The sequence below is a fragment of the Haliotis asinina genome, chromosome 3, assembly GCF_037392515.1.
Source record: "Haliotis asinina isolate JCU_RB_2024 chromosome 3, JCU_Hal_asi_v2, whole genome shotgun sequence".
Taxonomy (NCBI): domain Eukaryota; kingdom Metazoa; phylum Mollusca; class Gastropoda; order Lepetellida; family Haliotidae; genus Haliotis; species Haliotis asinina.
This window is the reverse complement of record NC_090282.1, coordinates 81461054-81474722: the sequence shown is the minus strand read 5'-3', so window position 1 is coordinate 81474722 and position 13669 is coordinate 81461054. Positions and strand designations below refer to the sequence as shown.

At 39.2% G+C, this 13669-nt stretch overlaps 1 protein-coding gene and 1 pseudogene across 1 annotated transcript; both read right to left on the bottom strand.

Moving 5' to 3' along the window:
• Nucleotides 1-1433: 1433 nt before the first annotated feature.
• LOC137278567 (uncharacterized) lies at nucleotides 1434-3382 on the bottom strand (annotated as a pseudogene).
• Nucleotides 3383-6725: 3343 nt separating this feature from the next.
• Nucleotides 6726-10555, bottom strand: LOC137278566 (protein starmaker-like). Its single transcript, XM_067811019.1, has 4 exons — nucleotides 10219-10555; nucleotides 9324-9487; nucleotides 8151-8283; nucleotides 6726-7681 (listed from the first exon to the last, which is right to left on the bottom strand). Exons 1-4 carry the CDS (start codon nucleotides 10369-10371, stop codon nucleotides 6941-6943), a joined length of 1191 nt encoding a protein of 396 aa, XP_067667120.1. The 5' UTR covers nucleotides 10372-10555; the 3' UTR covers nucleotides 6726-6940.
• Between the last annotated feature and the right edge of the window lie 3114 nt (nucleotides 10556-13669).

Below are 13669 nucleotides of genomic sequence, written 5' to 3'. Positions count from 1 at the left end.
GTGATATCATCTGATTCAACTGATTCAAGGAAGTGCTATTGTTTCTCTTTCTGTGATTTGTTGAACGTTTGCCTGTCCATTGTAGTCAAAACATGTATATATACTCACATGTATAACGACAGAATGCCGTTCGTAGGAAGCGACCTGGGGTTGAGCAACAACTCCGCTCACCGCAGTTGTGTCTGAGCCAGCAACCCAACTCGCTGTTGTCTTGTATACTTGTTTTCAATGTCTTGTGTAACCAGCTAAGAACTCTGAACTCAACTACGCCTTCGTTTTCGTCAAGTAAACTTCTTAGTTATGAGCGAATCCCCAGATGACCATATACCACGCGTTAACAGAATCACTGGTCAGCGAAGTGTCTGCTGATGGTAAAACTTCAATACAAAGAGATGATAGTAAACGATGCCTTTTAAATGGAATTAACCACAAAAAACATGTTTCTATTTTTAATGGCAATTAAGAACTTATTATCTAACATTCAAACATTTAGGTTACGAAAGCGAATTTAAACATTCCAATCAACCTGACACTATGACAAACGATTTATGTTTGACATTTGTGACATAGGACGCACACCTGGCACGGAACATGTTGATAATTATCAACAATTTCTTGTCTCTTCTACAAACACATACAATTTTGCTATTCCTCGAAGAATTCGCTATTTGGCTATATATTTAAGAAATGGACACAATAAGCAGAGTTAAGTGTCTTTATTATTGCCATGGCATTCTGTAAAGTAGCATTACACAAAAAGAGAACATTTTCATATACTTTTTTTCTCGGTATAGGTATACAATTTTAAACACTTGCTTTTTCTGCTGTGCAGTATGTACGCCAGAGATTTCCTGACACGCAGAATGTAGACCACTGACTTCAGCATACAGATCTACACTGTTCAAGTTCACTTGAACTAAGACTGACTAAGATAATTAGCCGATAGCGTTAGCCATTATACGTATGATAATATATCGGTTGTTATCGCTACAGACCGGTAACATAACCATGTAAAGAATGTTTTATTAATCGAGTTTACAATTTTCCTAAAGATCTATACATGCACACTGCTTTTTTACGTTTCATATATTCTCGTCAATTAGCCCTCTTGCACGTGCATGATTGTGCATTTGGTACTCACGATTACAGAAAAAGCCGTCAATTTTGAAAACAAAAACAGATACGAAAAGAAGTCATAGTTCGTGGCACTGTTTAACAATTCTCTACCAATGACGCTCGGCCTTTACGCTGTTCGCCATTTTTTTTAAAAATTAACAAAAGAAGAAAACAATAATTTCCTCGAAAAGAAATACTTCCTTCTCAACAATACGAAAAGCCACATTCGCCAGTCACACCCCTACTCCTCGCAGTTTTCTTTCTGTCCTGTTAAGTGGAAAGGACCACCTTAATCTGCATTATATACGGTTGTCACGTCATCTGCGTGAATAACGTGCAGTACTTGCAATACAATCCGAGGAGTACTGACAATACAAACCAGATAATTTTCAAGCAGACGTCACTGATCATCAAGCTGGAATACCTTTACTGATCCCACCTTCTCTACAACGTATAGCTTGTCTTTAAACACACACACACCAGTGGGTTCTCGTAGATGGTTAGAATCCACTATCGCCTGAATATATGTGCCTTCTGACGACAACACGAGGACATGGTGCAGAGCCTGGTCCGCTACGTAGATCCTGCCCTGGGTGTCACATGTCACACCAAGAGGGAGCTCTAACGTGTCATCTTTCTTTCAGTCGTACACACACTTTACAGGATTGCCTTCTGCTTTTGGATCGAGTATTAAAACTGTTCCCGCGTTGCCGTCTGAAGCTATAAACTCTCCAGTGGGTGATACAGCCATGTGTGATGAACACTCCAGCATGCATTTGGATTCTGCTGGATAATTGTATGATCGCTCAACCTCACCCTCGTCCGTCAGCACGTAGATACCACCGCCGCCGTTCCACCAAGCAGTACTTGCTGCCCACGTTCGTTCATCAATGCCCGCAATTCCACGGAAATTGATCGTAGTGCTTACAGTTTTGAGAACCTTCATTTCACCAGTGTCAGGGTCGACGTTAACAATAACAGTATGCGGGTCGCTATCGAAATTAATGGTTGAAGCAATGAGCGTTGGAGACAAAGAAGTCACGGCGGTTACAGGAGTCAGTGGTGGGACACAGGGGATCTTGCTCAACGGCGCACCCTGAGAGTCGAACAACTTCAAACCGTTGCTAAAATCGGATACAACGATCCTATCCTCTCTTAAGACAGCAATATCTCGATTCCATATTTCGTGGATGTCTTTCCTAACGCTACCTGGAATCGCCTGTATCCGCGTAGGGAAGCTAAACAACAAGCTCGCTTTCAGTGACTCCATCAGAACCTGTAGGAAATCAAATAACTATTTGGAATGTTCAAATAAACAACGTCTGTTTTGGTTCATAAATGTGGGCAAGCCAGTTACTGGCGTATGCAGCGATCATAATTCAAAATCGCAGAGAGGGAAATAGTTTAATCTACATGTAAATAATGGAATCTGGACCAGACAAGCCAGTGGCTGACATCAAGCGCGTCATGCATCAGTCAAGTCGGCAAGCCTCGCCACCAGTCCCGTTAATAGCCTCATACTATAAGGGCGGTGTGGTAGCCTAGTTAAACGCGTTCGCTCGTCACGCCCAAGTCCCGGGTTCGATTCCCCACATGGGTACAATGTGGGAAGTCCATTTTCGGTGTCCCCCGCCGTGATGTTGCTGGAATATTGCAAAAATCGATTTAGAACCTAACTCGCCCATTCATACGATACGCATGAACTGCTGAAGACCGACTCTAACTCGGATGTTCACAGGTCACTATAAATTAAGCACTGTATGTAAAGGTAACATGACGTAACAACGACATTGTGTGAAAATCTTTAAAGCTTTCAGTCTTTGTAAATCAGCTGAGAATAAAATATGTTAACAAATGCAACAATATTTATAATGTTGAAGAAGTAAAAATAGCATGTCACATACTGCCATATACTATAATGCATAAATTTAACTCGAACTCAGCTATTCATCATCAACAACATATCTGTGCTTATTTCAGGTCAGATAATTCAGAATTATTAATGTTTAATGTTATAAAGAAAATACATACACATCTAAGGATTCGAAGTTTTCACAATCTCGTTTGGTTATATTCTATTTTTAAACATTACAAACAGCACCCTTGAATCACACACAACTAATCTAGCGCTTTTTATGCCAAGGGAGGTAACTGAAATGCTACTCGAGTCCGGAAAAGACAAGTAACTTACAGTAACTCCCATTCCTTAATCCATATATGATGACAAACTGTGTAACTCTCCGGTTCAATGTGCACGTTTCATGTCTGGATAGCAGATGTTGGGTTATGTTATGCCTGTTTGTTAGGACCTGGTATGCGCTGTTCCCACTTCCGTAGTAAAATCAACATTAATATATACATGCAGTAGGTGGCAACGTGCATATGACTGTTGATTATCATATGCCTCTGGGTTGATGAACTGTGCTTGCCCACTGGGCAAACGCCTAAACCACACAATGCCTTTAAAGCATTATTATACATGTCTCCTATATATATCCCAACATGTCAAAACTGGTTAATCACGTACGCCAGTCTCCCGGATCAGGGCAACCGGGGCGAGATCGGGAAAATTCAATAATACAATATAAACTGGTGATTACGAACAGGTTTCGCATGAAACAGGCGGGCTTGGATTTGTTGCCTATCTAATCGACTAACTTAAGGAAACTTTCTGCCTAAATTCATATTGTAATGAAATTCATATTTACAACTGACATATTTCAAAATGATTAAACAACGCGATTGATCACTGAATCAAACGCATCGACAGTTCCCCAGGTTCCATCACAGGCACTGGTGTCTTTGCGAGGATTAAGATATAAAAATAATGTTTTTGAGATCACCCCGACTTCGTACAGCTAGTATAGTACAATGCATCATTTTGTCATTATGTATCGCAATATAAAGCATTTCGGTGTTGGATGTCATCTCAGATTTTTTATATGTTTAAGAAAGTCTCCTTTAGCGCCACTGGACACGTGGGTGTGGTGACTTAGTCGTGTCAGGACAGGTCCAACGTTTGGTCGATATGCTCGCATGCTCACTTCTCTCAGACGATTTCTGATGGATGACTTAGCCGGAAATTATTCTAAGAACGTGTGTCACAAACGTGCACCTGTTCTTCATTGTCCGTTGCTTTAGCAAATCTATCATGGGGATGAAGCGCCCGACTGAATCAGACAGACTATAAAGATTATCCGTGACTGAATCCGTCCTGAGCATGCAGGTGTAGTTGGGTCGAGTTGACGCGGGTATATATTCGTTGAAGTGTAATGTTGTTGTGTAGAGTAGGATCCCCTGCTTCCAAACGTCCTGATATCTCGGAAATACTATAGATACTAGTATCATGTACGTGAGTGTAAATGTGACTAATGAGACCGCCACGGAGAAAAAATGTCCTCCAACCATGCGTACGTCCGTGCTCATTTGTCTTTTCCGGTGCAGAACTTTAAAACCGTTCAACATTTCTTGATCAAACCTCTCACACTGATAGATCTGGCAATGAACCGGTGCCTTTCGGTGGTTTTGAATATGTAAATAAAATATTTCTGGCGTTTCCATGGCAAGAACATTAAAGTTCTTCCCTGTCCTTCTTTTACCCCGGATATGGTTCGCACTGAACATTCCGGGACGAAATTGGACATAGGATTGCCACATTTGTATTCTTTCAGACTTTAGTGAACTCAGTGAGGCGCCTATACATTCTTTGGTGGGCCATGCATTCTACCAAAGAGACTGTCACTTCTCGCGTTCAGGGGTATCTCTATTTGACGGACTATGATCAGTTTGAACTTACTGCAACTCTATGTCAGCAGCAACTTTCAGCTGTAAAATTGGCAGTGTTTTCTACAGAATAACTGATTAGACATAATTTTGCTTGCCTTCTATCAAAAAACTTGACAAAAAGCCAGACTTGCGATCCTTTTATTGTTCGGTATAATTTGCGTTTCCGTGGCATTAAGTTTGACTGAAATTGGTGGTAGTGCTCTTTTCCGAGCACAATATAGAAACCTTTCAACAATCTTGCAATATAGTCACTTACTTGGTTGACACATATTACCGTATTTCAGTTGTGTAGATCAATGCGTATGCTGTTGAACATTGGATTATCTGGTCCACATAGTAGTAATTTCAGACAGCTGGAATAATGTGAAGTGTGACATGAAACTAAACTCACTCACTGCTATATACTAAACTCACTCACTCACTGTTATATACACGAGTTTGTCTTATTGTTGAGTTATAAGTGTATTTCTAAATTACAGCGATTAGGTGATAACACATCATATACAATTTGCGACAAATGGTCATCAGACAATGACTTACAACATACTCACGCATAAGAAACGCCTTTTGTTTTTATCTAAACAGGAAACAAACTCAGAACTCTAAACTGATATGAGTTTTGGGCACATTGTGAAACCTAACGGTGTTATAAATCATTTTTGTTGCGTTTTGGAAGGCCTGAGTAAAAACACATCAATAGAAGCAGGGAGACTATATACAGAGGGGGAGGAAACTCCTTCAAAAGCACCTGATGTCGCGGGGCGTTATGTAACCAGTGTTGCCAAAATGTCTTAGTATTTAAGATACAGCACGGTATATTTTCAACAACTGATTAAATTCGTCGAGTGTTGTGACAACTAAAAACCTACATGTAGAATATAAGTTAACTATTTTTTCACTTACCTCAGTTTAAGTCAAACAATTGTTATTAGTGTCAGTGTTAGGACAGTAGATTTGTAGTAAAGTTTCAAGTCGCTATGTTATAGCTCACTGGCTTCCATTCTCGATTCACCGCGAAGATAGACTAAACTGTGTCAATAAAAAACTTCTTTCACTCATTCTTTTAATTTTTAGTAGGGAAAGATGCCTTTAGTTGAAAGGTATTTGCAAGTAATAGTGACAGTTTCATGACTCAAGCGCCTATGATCAAGTTGGGTCTATCACTCATTGTTCAACAATGCCACATTCAACTCATAGGCGCTCACACTGATACGTATTTGGAAGTATGACCTAAATATACAAGATATAGATATCTTATATATTTAGGTCATACTTCCAAATATATATATCAGAGACAAGCGCCTATGGTTCAACTCAAATTGAAAGAAACCAGTACATTGGAAGTCAGGCAGCTGGACTGTCTGTCCAAAATGTTGCCCGTCCAAACAACGTAAACATAACCACAATAAACCGTTCCGCATCGATACGATGCTACACTGACCATAGATGACCTTCCTCGGAGCGGTTGTCCATGGTCACCACCTCTGGACATTTCCGTTCAACACTAGAAAGATAGTTCCCGTCAACCCCTTTACCGTTCAGACTTGGTAGCCAATGAAATGCCTTCACTCAACGTTTTGTCTATCTGACTCTGTGTTTCTTGTATTTAATATTGAAAATTACATACATATATTCTTTACACTTGGCTTGCGTTACTTTTGCATGTGTGTATATAAATTGAATTTTCAGCTCCAGTTAGTAATATTTATGCACAGAGTTATCCATTTTGAGTTTCCATTTAAAGACTAGGATAGTTCATGCTGCCAATCATCCAAACGGTCTGTTCTATGTTGGATGTAACATTAATACTAGCAAACAAGAAATGTGTGTTTTAATTTATTTGTTAAAAGCAAAACTTAACAAAATATATCAAAATAAAACGCTGAAATGATATGCACAACCATTTTCAATTCAAGTTTGCAGTTCAAAACTCTCATCTTTTGCAGACATATAAACATTTAAACATATCTTTTCTTCTGTCCATTTGCTTTCTGACATACCTTGTGACTGACTGGTAGCCATCCACAGGCTTCAAATTCTATCTGTCATGCTTGGTCTTTGTTTCATATTTGGATCGGGCTTGTTTGAAGTTCTTAAACAAACTATCCCGCCTATCCTTCTGATGGACAGCTCTGTCACGCTTTGCTTTGATGCTGTCCCCATCACAACCATTGTCACTATCACTATCCAAAAGGGACTTCCGTTTTTTTCGTATCATTCTTGGTGCACTATCTTCACTATCATCTTCTAATTGTCTGTCAGAGCTGTCACTGCTATCAACATTGTCTTCCTCTTCAGCATCATGGTCTTTATCAATGCTCTGAGTCTTTGGTTCAGTTGAAGATGGAAGTGCAGGAACACGAAGATTGCACTTGCTCATCCCTTGGTTATCATCATTATTATCACTGTTTAATGAATCACGAATTCTATCATTATGCTTTGACTTCCTTCTGCGCAAGGATGATCTTCTACCTTTGCTTTTCAATGGTTTGTCCTCATCAGAGCTACTTTCTATAACTTTACTTGATTTCTTCACCCCTGTCTTCATGCCGACAACATTTGCTTCTGTGTCCACCCCGTCAACACCAGTGTTGTCCTCAACAGTTCCATCAACACTGTTCGTCTTCTTAAGCAGTTTTTGCCGAAGCAATTTTCGGACATCTCCCTCCTCGTTTAAGTGTGTTTCTGGTAACCTTGGATCAGTGTCAGACCCTGATGAGGGCAGAATAAGTCTTCGGTTTTTCACACGATGCTTTGTCCTCTTCTTGCGAGGATCAGGCTAAAACACAACCAGATACAGATGCTAATACAGAGTCTGCAAAGATCTACAGTGGACTAGTGGTTTGTAAGTGTGAACTGGACAATGATTGACAATGGATCAATTAATGCACGATTCAATAACCCTCTGTCCAGAGTTGGCAAGCAATAAATGACCATACTATGCTATACGATGTTGCTTCTTGAGGATATGCAGGTTACCAAGGTTATGTTTGATTAGGAGGGGGCATAATAGAAAGATGTCAATACAGTATGAGGTGTTGCAAAAAGTTTGCTTTATCACCAGACTTCATCCTAGGCTGCCCTCCTCATAATCAAACATACCCTTGGTTACCAACATATCCACTAGAACCAACATTGATGGCATATATGACTGCACTTTTAATGAAGCATCTTAGAATGATGATTGTTGCAGCAGAATTGACACAAATTGCACAATAACAACAGATTTAGTCTTTATCTCCTCAAACCTCCTGTGGTGTGTTGTCAGAAAAGTCTGAGTCACTGCTTTCACTGCTGCTGTCATCTTCCATGGCCAGGAAGCCATCTAAGGAAGAATCCTCATCACTAGTGTATACCGGGTCGTGGTTGTAGCGGTGGGTGCTGTAACCGACACAGCACTGGTCACAGAAACACTGTCATGTAGTACGAATACATTAACACACATAAAGTATGTGTGTTTTGAGACTGGATTATTGTGGCAGTTGCTGTAGTTAACTCAGCACTTTGTTCACTCAACTTTGACACACAAAATGTATTTTTATTTAGAGACAGGATTATACAGGCTACTTAAGACCAGTCACTTGTGTAGTTCTGAACCCTCTGGTGTAAGCGTTTAAACTGACACGATTTGATTTTAAAATGTTAAAGAATACAGTCATCACTTGCAATAATAGTCATCATGATACCATGGTTTTTGTTAAGCAGTGATGCCCACAAAAACAGAAAATTTCAATAACTGGATCGGTGAAAGATAAAGTCATCAGAAGCAGGTACCCCAATTTTTAAGCAAAAGTATGCATATTTATATGTTAATCATGGAAACAGTTCCTGTTATCTGAGATTTGTCCATTATACACATTCAATAAGAGATTTCACAAGTTTTGCTAAAACATTGGTTCCAATATGGACTACTACAAAAAAATTGTCAACAGTGTAAATGAAGTCCATCAAGGAGCAGTCTATATACAACATATGAACCCTCCCATTCCTTTAGTTTGCTATAATCTACAGTATGCATTTTCATTTTTCTTCTATGTTTATTATACAACTTAAACACATGATCTGTGTTTATGGTGATATATGATGCTACATTTGTTTCTAGAAAGGGTTCAGTAAGAAGGATGTGATTTTGCAAAGTTCAGACTGACATCAATAAAATTCAGACATACAGCATCGATGTTTTGCATCGCTATGTTTCGCATGACTTTAAATTACACTTATAACTTATGTTGTGTATCTGCCTGTCTAAGACATCCTCATTTGTCTCATTGATACTTGTCAGCGAGACATTACCATGATTAACTCATATCTTTGCAATTACTTGGAAACTTACATGATGCATAGAGAATGCTCCGTGTTGACTTGATCTTGATCTTAACACTAGCATTTGTACTAAGTTCATGTCATCTCACTGCACTTACACTCGTGTAAAATTGTTGACTAGTTTTCTGGGCTTCAAGTCAGTAAAGGTTTTTTCGGGGGTCTTGGTTGCTGGGATGGCATCCCACACTTTCTGTCGGGAGGGCATTGCAAACTGTCTGGACTGTCGTTGCTTTAGCCTTTCAGAGCTCCGAGATGACAAATCCTACAACACAGCTGTAAACACTGGACTACAAGCACAGAAATAAATGTTACTTCTTTTCAACTTTGTAGAAAAATCATAAACTTTGTTGTGTATACTGATCAAAGTCAACGAAAGTTTAGATGGAAGTAACTGTTTAGTATGGAAGGAAGCAATTTTGCAAAAGACATCCCCCATTGCCCTCCTTACATTTCATTCTAGTCAAATCATATCACCTGAATATATATAGTCCTTTTCTGATAAGGATGAGTTTTAACATCAAGTCTTTGAAGGGCATTTAAAAGTGAAATACATAAGAATGAAGATTTTTATGGATATCAACTTCTTTACACACAATGTTTTGGATTTAATGCTTACTCCTTCATCACATGATGAACGAGTAAGCATTAACTCCGAAACGTTGTGTTCTCATAATAAAGAAGTTGATATCCATAAAAATCTTCATTTTGAGTTTTAACATGTTTCTATATTTGTATCAGAAGATGCTGAAGCATCCAGTTTCTGTAAATGCCACTCAAAGAAACTTAAGCTCATCTTTAAACCATTTGGGGCGATACGGGTGGAAGTCTTACCCAAAGGGTGTCTAAAATGTTGGGTTTATTTGTTCAAAGTGTGGAAAGTTCTCCTTTTAAATACTGCTTATTTTACTCGCCCTTCCGGTATATCAAGTGACCCGGTTTTGTCCGGATGTTAACAAAAAGAGTGTTTCTTTTCTCGGACAGCTGTCACTGTACCTGGCCAGCAGAATGACTGCACAAATCATGCTTTTGGGGTGTTTTATGCGTGTCTTCGTTGGATGATGATGAAGAAAGTCGCCTCTTCTTAGCCGACATTGCTTTGCTGCAAGCAATGTTTTCACTAGAGTCATCGCTGTCTGCGCCTTCCATGACAGACGTACTTCCTACTCTAGCAAGTACACCCTATTCGTACGATATCAAAGGAGCCCAAAAGTGAGCTCATTAAAAGCGTTCTCATTAAGCCGCCAAGTAAGCAATTAAGTATAAATCAGGGCTGGGACGGGTAACCCGGAAACTCGTGACGGGGTAAGTAATGGGTTGAACCCGGGTACCCGTCTTATTAACCGGACCCGCTTTGACCACGTGACTAATATTGAAGACTTGAATGAATTGAGGTTTTGATGTCATAACTATATTTACAACGAGATTATGTCCTATGCTTGAGATTACTGGCAAAAAAACGATTGCCGTTGAAACCGTTTTTCATTAAAATTTATGACTGATTTTGACGATAACGATGTCAGCGTCAGTTCCTGTCAGTATATATCTATGTCTAAATAAAGCGATATGAATATGAATGAAAAGGATAAATTTATTCGATACACGGCAGTGTGAATCTGATGTCAACATTCATTTGTTTTCCTTTACATCCAGTACATTTTTCAAAGAATGAGATAGATATTATATACAAAACCCCGTCAACGAAAAAGAATTCAACATAGTCAAGCAGAACATGCTTGATTGTGACTCTCTCATTGCAAGGGATACAAAACGGAGGATCTTCACCTTTTAACAAGTATTTGTGGGTATTACGCATATGCGTGTATTTGGCTTGAGATCAACGCGTCACACTGTATTTCACGTGTATATTATTAAAGATCACATATACTCTAGGGGGTACAAATACATAAATCATTTATTGATATGGTTATAAATGAAACCCCGTTATTAAAACTACTCAATTGGACGTTTAATTTACACAACACCGTGCAAATTTATCCTTACAAAATATTACAAAACTATTCTCAAACAAGTCCAACCCAACTTTTAACTGTCTTAATTCCCACTATGAGGATTTATACACCAAGAACTTTTCTCTTGTTCCGCCTCTTGGGCATAGAGTACTTTTCTGCTGCATTGTGCTGGAGAATATATCTCCTTCGTATTTGCTTTTTGCTCCTCATTGGCAACTGGTGAGGCCACAAGTTGACCTAACTGTAACCAGGGAGACTGTATGTTGTAGATTATCCCTGCTCAAACACAGTTTAAGAAGTCAGAAACTAGTGAATTACAATATAAACAAGAATAAAATCAATTGAAAAAAAATAAATATAGGAGTTACAAATCCTTATTTACAGATGGGTCCAGGGACGGTGGCGCAGTGCTTGTGCCACTGTCACTGGATCCAGAACAATATCTTCTAGATTACCGGATTGCTATTTTGACAAGCTGAAGCAAACGCCATACTAACGTCCCTTAATATCGTAATATCGAGTCTCTCTTATAGGCTTATTGCAAAGAGTAGACTAACTGGGAGTAGTCAGCAATACAGGTACAGAACATTATTAAGTGTAGGGGTGCTTCATTATATCTTCATGTTCATGAATAGTTAAACTGGGAGTAGTCAAACTGGGAGCAGTCATAACGGGAAGATACCCACCTCATTGAAAATCCTTCCTCACATGACGTCGCTGCGGCTGGCGACAGACTTAGTAACCTGTCTGTGGATTTCGTTGGCGGGCGAGAGTAAAGCAGACGACTTTTCATCGCTCTGCATTATTTAACCAAATGTTAAGCTCCAGATAAGGCTCGTATTTGCGTATTTTACTCAATAAAATAACTTTTACTCAATTAATTACAAATACAGGAGTACCAAAAACACCTAAAACCCAGTAGCTCTATAATACCTTGCGTACTTTACTCAATTAACTAAATTGGCTTGCGTATGATAATTTGTTGTGGCGCCCAAACTCTATAACAACGTTAGCAAATGTTAAGTGATGATTATATACATATATATCATGGCCGTAGTCACTGTCCGGAGTTTACTGTAGTAGTCACGTGACTTCCACGTTAAGTGTTTGAAAATTGCTTAATTCCAACTATTTGGAAATACTAGAATTACTAAACACTTAGACCTGTTGAGAAGCATTTGTATTTATGTATTTATGTATGTGTTAATTACCCAATATGGATGAGTGAGTGAGTTTAGTTTTACGCCGCACCCATCAATATTCCAACTATATGACAGTGGTCTGTAAACAATCGAGTGTGGACCAGACAATCCAGTGATCAACAACATGAGCATCGATCTGCGCAATTGAAAACCGATGACATGTGTCAGTCAACCAAGTCAGCGAGCCTGACCACCCGATCCCATTAGTCGCCTCTTACGACAAGCATAGTCTCCTTTAGGGCAAGCATGGGTTGCTCACGACCTATTCAAGGATGAGAAACTCTGTGTAAGTGTAAAAGAACTCAAATCTTTAAACTAGTGGGAGTACACAAAATGCTAGTTACTCCTCAAAACATGCATTTACTCGTACATAAACAGACATGGGAGGAAATACCCAATTGCTTGAAAATATATCTGGAGCCCTGGACTAACCACCAGTCTTTCGCTTGTAATGCTTAAAAGAGTGCAAAAAATGTGAGATTATTCGATCTTTAAGAAAGGACATTTCCTTTTGTACCTTCCTTTTGAACTAATATAACATCATTATCAGAAATGCCATTATATAATTCCACGTGTGGTGATCAATATAAACGCAACTCTTTGAAAAGGTGATGTCGACTTTCCCGTCATTGTAAATTGTTCACTGGTCACGAGGAGTCATGAGCTGATGTATCGTCCACAGGGGCTTGTAATGCTGAAAATAAAACATCCTGGGTGCAACAAGTCTACACTGATATCCATATACATATAAAGGAAAGGGATGTAACGCGCACAAAGTTGTCTAACACATCACTCTCGATTATGGGCAAATTCTGGGTGAAAATTTTGGAATACACAACGGCAATTCTTACTGAAATAAAGCCAGATAAATTCCCTTTCGAATAAATCCAAAATTATCAAAATCGGTGCACTATGTACCGAGTTACCTCGCTTGGAACTCGGGGGAAAAGACAACTTTTTCATTCGTATGCCAATAACCTGTCTACGAAATTCATCGCCTCTCGGCGAAGAGATACTACGTATTTACACCCGATCGGCGATAAAACATAACCTTCCCGTAATCGCTAGATATTCCGTTTTCGTTCTACAACCTGTCAAATGAAATAGGATATTCCTTTACCTGCAATACACGTATTTATTGTGAAATTAGCGGTATTGAGGGTGAAGGACAAACATGGTGGACTCGGATCTCCTCCCCATTCAGTGGAGGATCTTTGTTGATATTGTGCTGTATGTCGTATGACTTGATTATCACCCCGTATTGACAAGGTC